This window comes from Marmota monax, unplaced genomic scaffold, assembly GCF_021218885.2.
Source record: "Marmota monax isolate L192 unplaced genomic scaffold, Marmota_monax_Labrador192_F-V1.1 WCK01_AAM20220418_F8-fsc00007, whole genome shotgun sequence".
In the NCBI taxonomy this organism is placed as follows: Eukaryota; Metazoa; Chordata; class Mammalia; order Rodentia; family Sciuridae; genus Marmota; species Marmota monax.
The window spans coordinates 5,994,110-6,006,701 of record NW_026692781.1 but is presented as its reverse complement, the minus strand read 5'-3'; the positions used below and the strand labels follow the sequence as shown (position 1 = coordinate 6,006,701).

The 12,592-nt window shown below is 37.3% G+C and overlaps 1 protein-coding gene across 1 annotated transcript in view; it reads right to left on the bottom strand.

The window, feature by feature from the left end:
* Gorasp2 (golgi reassembly stacking protein 2) overlaps positions 1-12,138 on the bottom strand; it is a 32,811-nt gene extending 20,673 nt beyond the window's left edge. The window contains exon 1 of the mRNA XM_046447162.2: positions 11,933-12,138. Coding sequence (XP_046303118.1) covers positions 11,933-11,995 — 63 coding nt within the window. The 5' untranslated portion in view covers positions 11,996-12,138. The remainder of the gene's footprint in view (positions 1-11,932) is intronic.
* Between the last annotated feature and the right edge of the window lie 454 nt (positions 12,139-12,592).

Here is a 12,592-nt window from a genome sequence, read left to right as displayed (position 1 = left end):
GTGGTTCTGCCCACTTAGTTGTGTGAGCTTGGGAAAGTTTAATATGCCTCTCTGGGCCTCAATTCCTCATTTGCAAGTAAGGGATAATGTTATCTACTTTACAAGAATGCTGTAAAAATTCAATGAACTAAAGTTTGTGAAATGCCATCTCAGTCTCTAGCTTACGACAGGAGCCCTATAAATTTTAAGGTCATCCCCTAACTCTGCAAACACTATCTGAGGGCAATTTTTTTGTAACCAATCAATACCTGGAAAAAAGGTTATTTTTCCAATCATCTATTAAGTGTCTCTTACTCCTTAAAAAAGAAAACAAAAAATACTTATGTTATTCAGCTTGTAAGAGAAGACAATTTTTTTAAATGTCACCTCTCAAAAATCAATTTAGATAGGTAGCAGATCTAAAGGTCCAAGGGGAAAACCATAAAGCTTTTAGAGAAAAACACAATATCTGAGGTCTTTAAGTATGCAAAGGCTTCCTAACACTGACAAAAAAAGCATTGTCAACCAAATAAACTCAAGAACTATACTAAGTTCTGAAGAATTCAAGAATTATACTAAACTAAGATCGTCTGTTCATCAAAAGGTACATGGTGAAAGTGAAAAGATACGTATCCAACAAAGGAATCCAGAGGAAATCTGAACTACTGCAAATTGTTAAGAAAACAGATAGTAAAACCATATGAGGTACCACTTCTCACTCACTAGAATGACAAAATAAAATAAAATAATAACAAGTGTTAGAATAGATGTGGAGAAAATGGAACTGTCATACACCGCTAGTGGGAATGTAAAATGGTAAAGCCACCGTGGAAAACAGTTTGGCAGTTCCTCAAAAATATTAAACACATAGTTATTGTATGACCCCAACAATTCCACTCCTAGATATACAACTGAGAGAAATGAAAATACATGTCTACAAAAAAACTTGTGCACAAATTTCATACATATTAATTATAATAGTCAAAAAGTAGAAACAACCCAAACATCCCTCAGTGGATAAATTGCATAAATAAAATGTGGTATATCCATAAAAAGGAATGAAATACTGTATTGATACATGCTAGGACAAGAACCTTGAAAGCATCAAGCTAAGTGAAAGAAGCCAGGCACAAAAGACAACATATTGTACGACTCCATCTATGTGATATAAGCAGAACAGACAAATCCATAGATAGACAGTAAATGAGTAGTTGCCAGGGGTTGTGGGTAGAAGAATGGGGTGTGCTGGGTTTCTTTCTGGAGGGGAAAAAAAAAAGGCTCTGGAATTAGATAATAGTGATGATGGATATACAACTCTGTGTATATACTGAAAAACCACCAAACTATACTTCAAAAGATTCAGTTTTATGGCATGCTAGTTATATCCCAATATAATTGCTTAAAAATAAAGATAACCCAGTAGAGAAACAGGAAAAAGATTGTGGCAGATAGTGAACAAAAGAGGATATTCAGTAACCAATAAATAAGAAAATATGCTCAACCTCAGTGGTCATCAAAGAAATGCAAGCTAAAACCACAGTGCAAAACCACTACATACCTATCGGAATGTTCAAAGTGAAAAAGAAAATATTAAGGGTTAGTGGAACATTCAGAGACTTCAATTACTGCTGGTAGGAGTGTAAATTAGTAAACCATTGATACTGTAAATACGCACACCTTTTGACCCAACGTTTGACTCTGAAGCGTATCCCCATAGAAATGGGTGTACATGTATTCTCTGGAAGACACAGTGTAATAGTCACAGCAGCACTGCTTGTAACAGCCCCAAACTGAAAACTATATACTCCCCCCCAACAAATGCCAATCAACCGTAGATTCATAGGTTAATAAATTTTAACATATTCATTCTATGACATTAAAAACATTAATGAAATGAAAGGTCTACAACAATACACAACATGAATAAATTTCACAGGCAAAATTTGAGCAAAAGAAGCCAAATACAAACAAATACATACCACCTGGTTCCATATACACCAAATACAAGAATAGGTCAAACTATCTACTATCCTGATTTCTGCTGACAGAAATCAGGATAGTAGATAATATTCACCCGGGGAAGGTGGGGTGTGTGTGAAATGTAACTGAAAAGGGATGGGAAGCTGTACATTAACATAAAGTTTTTAGACATTCTTTCTTTACCAAAAAAATAGAAATGAAATACTATAACCTAAGAACATATCCCACACCTCACCTAAAGGAACAATTTGAGAACCTACAATTAAGTCAAAAAGGATTCTACATAGTTAATATTAAGACCACAAAATAACTTGGTCTGATGCTCACTGTTCTTTAAAAGAACACTTCAGGACCACTCTCAGACTCCATTGACATTTATTTTACATAATTTAGCTATATGACTTCCAAGCCACCAACAGTGAGAATGATAGGCAAAAGAAGTGAAAGAGGAAAGAGATACTATTACCACATAGTAGTGAGTAGTTACTGTGTGCATATACATAAGGTATGATTGGATAGTGTCTTATAGAGAACAAAGAGATACAAAAGTTTGATATTATTTACAGAATTTTTTGTGATAGTGGAAATGTTCTGTACATGTACCGTCCAATAAGGCAACCACTAGTCACATGTGACTGACAAAGCATTTGAAATGTGGCTAGTGAGATTGAGGAACGAAATTTTTAATTTCATTTAATCTTAATTAATTTTACATTTAAATTTAAAAAGTCATATGATGCTAAAAGCTACAGTACCAGACAGCCCAAGTCTACATGATAACTACATGTATTTCAACACATCATTAAATGATGGTCATAATAACAATTAAGATACAGAAATGCAGTTTGGTGGTAGAGCACTGGCCAGCATGCACCAGGACCTGGGATTGATCCTCACCACCCACCCCCACCCCAATAAAGTCACAAAGGGGTTAAATGATACTTAGCACCTATTCATGATGTTGGGGAAAACATGTAATAAACTGTAAACATAGATTTTTAAGAAGCCAGTAATAACAGTTATATACTATTCGTTCTAAGTACTTGACATTCTGGAAAAGGCCAAACCAAGGAGTCAGTAAAAAGATTAGTGGTTGCCTGAGGTGAAATTTGCTAAACATTTTTAACCCCTCAATAAGCAAAAATGAGCTGCTTATGATGAGATTGCACAGTAAAGGAAAATCCTTATTACATGAAAATAAATTAGCACCAATGATTAGAAGCTGGCTTTCTGAACCACTACTTTTCAGAAATAATCTCTTGTGGTGTCATTTAACTAAAAGCAGGTTGTTTTAGTTCTGAAATTAGTGAGTCAAAGACAGGATAAACAACAAAACAGATGTCAAACAGAAAAAATGTAAAAAAATCATGACATAATAAGGATCAGTATTTTTCATGACATAGTATTATGGACTGGATACAAAAGAAAATTTTTCTTTCTTCAAGTTGTAATACAATTTAAATTTGAAAAACTGTCCTACAAGATCCAATCAACCTTTTTGTTCAATCAAGTTCCAGGTAATAACCAATTAAACTTTTGACTTTTCCCTCATCTTCTGATCCTAGATCTGAAAGTATTACCAGATTTAGACTTAAAACAAAAACAACAACAAAAAACAAACAAACAAACAAAAACAGTCTGTTTTATAGAACTTGTTGTTCTTTTCTGGTTGCTTTCTAGTGACACATCCATCTTTTTTTCTAGGATTAAGACTTCAAATATTACTATTCTAAACTATATTTACATCAACCTTTTTTCTCTGTCAATTCTTTGATTAGAAGAGGGAGGAAGGAACTGCAGAGTAGCAGAACAGAAGGGAAAGAAAGTTTGGATGGAGTAGATTAGATATTTTCCTAAACACATTGGTCTATTTACTTATGTATCCATCTGAGGTATACAGACCTGCTACTTTAAAGTAACAAAATGGAAAACCACAAGGTTACTTTCTGAACACAGGAGGTTAAGTGGAACGCAACTGTCTCCTTTTGATTATTGTACCATGCAGTCCTCATCAAATGTTCATAAGTCCCTTTGTCTTCCATCATCATTTCCTCTAGCTTAGTTTAATATCAGCACTCTCACTTTTGCACCATTTTTAAAAACAGTAGAGATGCTAAGACTAAAAAATAAATTCAACCCAAGTAACACCTAAGTTACTCACTTAGGTGAATAGTTCACTCACACTCATATGTTTGAGCAGTCACATTATATGTGCATGTGCTCAGGTGATCAAAATGATGGGAAAAGATTTGTAAATGTGATATAATGAAAAGAAATCCTAAATCCTTCATAGTTATAAAAATTAGTTTTAGGGGGATAAGGGCTACTCTATGACTGCAAATGGGCAAGATTCCCTGTTTGAGTCTTGACACAAATGTGCGGTAAATAATTTTGCAATAGACTAGAAGAGTTCAAACCTTACACACTAAGACATTTTTCTCACACATTCTTTCATAATAACTCAAAGGGTATGTTCTCCTGACACTGGCCCTATGGCATAATTTCTAACATATAAAGCACTTTGAAATAAAATTTTAAGCTGGGTTGATGGCACAGGCCTATAGTCTCAGCCACCAAGAAGGCTGAGGCAAGAAGGTCACTTGAGCCCCCAAGTTCCAACATAAGGAAACCCTGCCACTAAAAACAAACAAACCACTAATGGCAACTAAAAGGAAATAAAAATTGGTCTTTACATATACCAGCTTCCTAAAAAAGATTTGAACATTAGGAAAATAATGTTGAAAGAAACTGAAGTATGCTCCAAAAGAAGCCACTCTCACAACCAGCCACTCATTTTACTCTCTTCAAATATCCATTTAGACATTTGTTTCTTAGGGAAAGAAAACTTGCTATGTGACCTTGGACAAATCCTATTAATCTCTCTGTTCCTTTTCTCTTGCTGTAAAGCGAGGAGATGGTAAGACTGAATGACTCACCATGAAAAAAAAAAAAAAATCTGTCACCTAAACTATCTACAGATTCTACAATGAAAAAATCAAATGTGGTAAGATCTTTTAATTACAGAGACTCAGTTATTTTAATGAATGTGCATAGTAACACTGCAGTAAAGCAGTGAGGAAGATACTAGCACCTACCTATGTTTTTAAAAACAGGCTTACAGTGGCACACACCTGTACCTGTAATCCTAGAGGTTTGGGAGGCTGAGGCAAGATGATTGCAAGTTCAAAGCCAGTCTTAGCAACTTAGCAAGACCCTGACTCAAAATAAAAAATAAAAAATAGGGCGGGGCATGCAGCTCAGCAGTTGAGCACTCCTGGATTTGATCCCTTGTATCAAAAAACAAAACAAAAAAATTAATCAGAACAAAACAGACTTACAATTTCCTTAAAAATGAGGATCCTTCAGTGTTGGAGACTATCATGCTAAGTGAAGTAAGCCAATCCCTAAAAAAGCAAAGGTCAAATGTTCTCTCTGATAAGTGGATGCTGATCCATAAAGGGGTTGGGGGAGATAGGAAAGATGGAGGAACTGTGATTGGGCAAAAGGGAGGAAGGGATGGGGAAAAGACATGGGGGCAGGAAAGACGGTGGAAAGAGATTGACCATTACCCTAGGTACATGTATGACTGCACATATGGTGTGACACTACATGTGTACAACCAGAGAAATGAAAAGTTGTTCTGTAATTGTGTACAATGAATCAAAATGTATTCTGTTGTCATACATACCTAATTAGAATAAATAAATAAATGAATCAAAGAGAAAAAATGAGGATCCTTAAAGTTTAATAGGCAACATATGTATTTGTGCTTTGGTGAGTTGACCCAGAACTTATCTTTTAAATAGCAGTAAAGTATATGGTTAGTTATACAAAAGGTAGCTGCTGATTGATAAAATGGAAATACTACTAAAAATATTTACAACTAGTGTATTTTAACTAGTATTGCCATGGCAATAGGGTTCTTAATGAATGACATAATAATACAAATGCTACTAATAAAGGTGTCAACTAACATTTCTTGAATCTTTATCATATTCCAAATTATATGCTAAATGTTTTACAATATCTCATTTGATCCAAAGAATACCCACTGAAGTAGACAGTATTGTTTTAATAAAGAGATTCAACAGTGTTCAATTGTTTTCAAAATATTTTTGTATATAATATCTAATGGGATTTTTAGTGAAAGAGGAGGAAGAGGCATTACTATTATCTCCAGACTAAAGTTTAAGATAAAAAGAGAAGTTCAAAGAAGTTCAATGGAAAGTTGCCCAAGGAAACACAATGAAGTGATGGAGCAGGGACTAGATTCCAGTTCCCAGTGTAGTCTCTGTTGGTCTACCAATAAGTCTCAATATATTCCTGTCCACAAGATGACAAGGGTCCTTATTTCTGAAAATGTGCTTGAATGATGTCGCACTGGTGCTAAAAAAGGGGAGAAAGAACAAAAGCCCAGCATCATTCTTCTTATGCTGCAATAAATTTACCTGTGATGCCAAGAGGAAAGTATACAGTCTCTAAGTAACTATTTTGATTCTGAGTATTTCATTATAAAAAACAAGCCATCTTATTTGATAATCATATTTCCCCAGGAAATTTACAGTCAGATACCAAAGCATATACTAAACCTTCACAAGTATTTCCAGTTTAGATTATTAATAATTTATTAGAGAATCCATAAAAATAATATAATTTTCCCAGTAGAATATTAAGGGCAACAAAATAAATGTACTGATGTTCGTGATCATTCTAAGCTCAATTCTTATGAAAATTTCATAAAAAGTCCTGTTAAGTGTCTGGCCCAAAAGACAGAACCACCCCTACGTACTGTACTGCTTAAAGAAACCAGAATTAATCCCTAACAGAAAGTGTCCTCAAAAGTGTTAGGCATTAAAACATACTTCATCATATAAAAATGAAATATATATAAGCAACATACTAATTTATCCAAGGTCTAGCAATATAAAGGAAAGTTTATGTTCAATGATGTAATTTCTTTTTTTCTTAATGATAGAATTTCCAAAAGTGTCCAAAGGTTCACATATTATAGTCCATGGCCTTAATAAACAAAAATATTCTGATTCCTACATTTGAAAGTAAGTTCAAAGAATGTTTATGAGCTAAAGAACTTCTTGAACTTCTATTAAAGAGACTAATTTTGGGAAGTAGGACAGAATATTCAGGTAGAGTCTTTATAAAGTTTTTCCAATTATATTTGGACAGCAAAATAAAATAACCCAAGTGTTTCTGTTTACATATTGTTTTCAGAATGGATGAGAAAGAAGCTGCAATGAGATTTTTGTTTTTCAAAAGAGGGATAAGTTTAAAAAGTTTGAAACATTTCTTTAGAAAAATAAAGAAAAATTATGCCTATCAGATATTACAAATTAATTTTTTCAAAATAAGTATGAAATTAAAATCCCACTTCAGCAGAATTTCAGTAGATTAATGAGGCACCATTTAAAAAGAGCAGTTCCATCTAATAGTACATATGGTCAAGGTGTTACTTTCTTTTTTTTTTTTTTGGTACTGGGGGTTGAATCCAGTGGAGGGCTTTACTATTGAGTTACACCCAGGTGTAACAGGTGTCCAGTTGGCCTTCAACTTGTGATTCTCCTGCCTCAGCCTCCCAAGTAGCTGAGTTTACAGGTGTGCACCACTGCACCCAGCTAGGTATTTTGTTTTCTATAAAAATAATTCCACTTGTAGGCACTTTGTCCTCTTAAGAAAACACCTAAATGCTGTCCAATTTGCAGCAAGTGACTCAGGGAATAAATGTCTGTTATTATACTGAAGACACACTGCATTTTAATAACCCTTCCTTTGAAACATCCATCACCTCAAAATCTCTCCTAGAGGAAATCATAAGGAAGAGTGAACATTGAACATGATAGTTCCATGTTCCCACACTGTATGAATACTGGTTCCAAAATACTGTTAGGTATCTTCCATCTCAAAGAATGTTAAGTGACTAACATGCAAAAGGCCCTGGATTCCATCAACCCTTAGCACCAGGGAGCGGGGTGAAAGCCCTGCTGGGTTCACTTGATAACTAATGGCGAATCAAAGCAAGAACTCTGTATTCAATATAATTCAACTATAGGAGGTAACACATAGTAATAAAACTGAGAAGCCTAGAATTTTTCCCACCTTGTACAAGGATCAGAGGACCTCAATAAAAGTGGCACTCATGGTGAACATGGAAGTTGAAATATGTTATTTTTCAAAGGTTTCAAAAAATATTTTTAAATTTTCCAGTAGGAATCCACTTTTAAAAAATAACTTTTTACCACTATATTTTTTATGGTTATTCAAGTATTTCATGATCATGGCAGAAATTCTAGAAAATATATTAGATTTAAAAGGAATATAAAAATGTCACCATCTACCAATAATTCTGTTTTATTATCTTTCAGTTTTATTTTCCTAGGCACTGGAACATACATGTATCTACACAGGGTATTAATTTTAAACATTGATTTCCACTGAATGCATAGCATTGTGATCAGTGATTAGGCCCTGATTTATGTAACAATAAGTAAAGCAATTGGATGATTTAGGTTGGAAAGCTAATACAACTTTCCACCATACTGTGCTTGAACATGTCCATATTATTCAAATCTTTGTAAAACATGGTTAAGGTACAAAGTTAGGCAAAAGGAGGTGGAGGATAGGAAAAAAAGTGAAGAAAAACACTTCAACAAAATTTACCTTTAGGTAGTAGAGTTACATGTAATTTAGGGATTTTACTGTACTTGCTGAACTTACTCAAATGTTCTCTGATGAATGGAGAACCAGAAAACAATGTAGCCATTTACTAAAAAGAAGATCCATATTACATAAATAAAATATTAAAATTCAATAATTTTGGGAAAGGTGTATTTTTTATGTTGTCAGTGGGCCTTTATTTTATTTATATCAGTGCTAAGAATTGAACCCAGTTCCACACACATGCCAGGCAAGTGCTCTACCACTAAGCCACAACCCCAGCCTGCTAGAAAGGTGTATTTTAAGTGAAAACAAAAAGTAGGATTTAAGGATGTACATATATGTACTTAGAAAAAAGAGGTGGAGGGAAAGATTCTTTTATATGCATAAAACAAATTGGATAGGTCACAAAGGAAATTGCACAAAGGTTAGTTACCTCTGGCATGAAGATGAAGAGTTGGATATATAATAGGATCATGACCACATAGAACCCAGTGCCTCACACGTGCTAGGGAAGCACTCTGCCACTGAACCACAACCCTAGCCCTCCCTAAAGATTTTTGAAGCAGAACCTAAAAGTAGATACTGAAAATGGAAAAAGGGGAAAGTTTATTCTATCAATTATAGGAATTCATGAAATAACAACAATAAAACAGCAGTGGATTTGGGTGTTTTATACTACAATAATTTCAAACTTATCACATTATTTATTACTAATAAGGAAATGGCCAAGAAATTGGTTATCAAAGAAAACTGCAAATTAAATCAGTCTAGAACTCTTTGAACATAGGTGATTTTTAATCCCAGAATATCCTACCGTATCTACTTTGGTTTACAAGTTCAATAATTCACCAGTGGAATGTTAAAACTATATATTTAGGCAATAATAAATGCAAGGAAGACATTTTTATATGTTTAGATTTCACATAGTACTTTTCCCTCTGAAAACAAAGGTAAGGAATCCAATTACAGAATTAAGGGCAGACGGGGTTCTGAACTCAGAAGCATTTTTCTAAACTAGATGATCATTCATTACTATTTTTTATTTTTTGTGTTGCTAGAGATTGAACTCAGGGCCTCACACATGCTAAGCGAGTGCTCTGCCACTAAGCTGTACTCCCAGCCCTTTTAAAATGAGACAGGGTCTCCTTAAATTGTGTAGGCTGGCATTGACATTGAGATTCTCCTGCCTCAGGCTCCCAAACAGGGGGATTGTAGGCATGCAGCACCCATCTCCAACTCGATCATTATTATTTCAAAGCTTCCCTTTACTAAAACTCTATCTAAATAAGAATTATCTTTTACAACAATTTTTTTTTTTTTTTTTGGTACCAGGGATTAGGGACACTCAACCACCTAAGCCACATCCCCAGCACTTTTTATTTTATTTTTTTAAAATTCTGAGACAGGGTCTCTCTTTGTTGATGAGGCTTGCTTTGAACTTGTAGTTCTCCTGCCTCAGCCTCTGGAGCTGGGATTATAGGAGTATGCCACTGTGTCCTGCTATGTTTCACAACATTTATGTTCCAAATGCATATTGGTAACTAAGGTTGTCTGTAGTGTTTCCAAAAATTACAGTTATATATTAATAACACGTCTGCACCATTGAATATGTATGACAAAGATTTACTGAGCTGAACCTGTATGAAGAAAGTACACTTCAAGCTGTTTTCCATTGGAATTATATCATTTACGGAAGCCATTAAATTGGAGTCCTTTTGATGTGTATGTCTTTCAGAGTATTTTCTACTCATTAACACTAATGTATCTTATTAAGTTTCCCTGAGTGTATATATTATAAAAATTTAACAAATCCCCCAGGATTTATGGTCACAATCAGCTACTGTGAGAATGAGCTGGTAACTGGATAACATACCCCAAAGTAGATAACTCAATTCAGACCAGATAATAGAAAAGCACTGTCACTAATTTTCATTTCATGTCTGGAAACTGACAGTTCTTCCATGTTCCCTATCAGTAGGCACCTGGGGTTTGGGTTAGGTGAAGGGAATAGGAAGGTAATATGATTTATTTATAGGTTCTCTATTCTTTCTGGAAAAAAAAATTACCTATTCCTACCAAGAATGTGACATCAAGATGGATTTTTTTTTAGTGAAATAAATGAACGGGAAACTGGACACAAAAATCCTAAAGATCAGAAAGGAGACCTCTCACAGTCCACCACTCAGAGATCTGGGTAATTTAGGAATGTTATCTCACCTAGAACACAGGACCTGGACCAGAAAATGAAGGTAGTACCAGGAAGTGCATTCTCTGAATGAAAATGCTCTTGCCTGAGATAAACGAACATGTTGTGACACTCTACTGCATCCCTAAATGGCGCTGCAGACTGGGATCACTCTGTTCACCGTTCACCATACTGCCACTCATACAGGTGTCACTGCACACAACCATTAATGCCACTTTAAAAGTCTCCCGGTTTCTGGTTCCAGGAGGAAAAAGCAGCGTCTTTTGCACAGCCAAGGTCGTTCACAGGTAGATGGTTTTCTTTGTTTGTTTTGCATCCTGATGTTGGAGGTTGCTTTCCTTTACTCACCCAGATTATTTGGAAAACATTCTTCCCCATTACATCTTTTACCACTGTGGATCTAAACCTTAATCTCCAAACACGTCCTCATCAGCCTTAGAAAAGAACGGAAGTTCCCCTCCAGGAAATATTGAAGGAGAGTGTTGAAAGAGTCAGGAATGACACAGGAAAGAAAAAAGCTCTGTCAAAAAATCAAGTAAATTTAAGCCCGTCAAAACTACTTGGTGGCATTTAATTTGCCCTCTCCTGTCTAGTTGGCCTTTCCGGACATACAGACAGCGCCGAGGTGAATCAACACCTGCCTTCGCATCCCTAGCTTCGACTGAGGGGTTTAGGATGCCTTTCTGGGAAACCTCAAAAGCTATCTTCATCACCCCTTCTGGAGACGTTGCTCTCAAGCCCTTCCAAACTTTGGAAGCTAAGAATGGAGGGGCGGAGGGCGCCAAGAAGGTCGTGCGCAGGAAGAGGAGCCAAGAGTGACCCTCTCCAGGGCCGTCCCTTGGCCGAGGCACCCGCACTGTCTTTTGGCTCTGGCCGGTCCTCCTAGAGCCGCGGATCCCGGGCCCGGGATGCTTCAGGGAGGTGGACGCCAGCGGCCTTCCGACCCAGTCTCGGCCCAGGCAGCGCCCGCGGTCGCCGCTCCTCCGCAGGATCGGGCCTGGCTGCTCCGGGAGGGGGCCGATCGGGGCCTCCGCCTCCCCGCGGCCGGGCCCCGCCTCCAGCCCGCAGCTCCCGGGCCGCCGTCGGAGCCCTTACCCGTAGGACGTGGTAGCCTTCCGTGCCTCCGCCTGGGATCTCGACGCTCTGCGAAGAGCCCATGGCGGCGGGCGATCGGTGTGGACTAGACGGACTTCGTGCTGCTCCCCGCCCCCAGCGTACCACCCGCTCCGCTCCTCCGCGTAGCACTTAGGACGTGGCACTCGCTGCCGCCCGAGAGCCGGGCCGCACTGCCCGCCGGGAGATCGTCGCCGAGGCAGCCGGGGCCTCTGAGACGCCGCAGACAGCGCCACCTGCCGCGAGCCACTGAGAGCCTACCGGCGGCGAGGAAGGGCGGGGAGAAGCCTATTTGTGCTCGCGAGAAAACAGTTCCTAGAGCCCGACAACTTGCTATAGGGCCCTGAGTTGGACAAAATTCATCTAGGCGCGTTGGCCTGGTTGCAGCTCCCCCTGGTGGCCAGTGACTGGCAAGGGCTACTGCAGGAAAGAGCAAATGCAAAATTCAAGGAGGTTCTTATACTCTGGGTGCACAAGACCTGTCTCAGATTGTGCATCTGAGAGTAATACGTAGGATTAATACTAAGGCCGCTCCCAAAGAGCTATTAAGTATTACCCACAGCTGTACACAGGTTTATAAAGGAAAACATTCCTATTGTAAATTAGCTGTCCCAAAGAGTTATGGAGTCATGGAGTACCCAC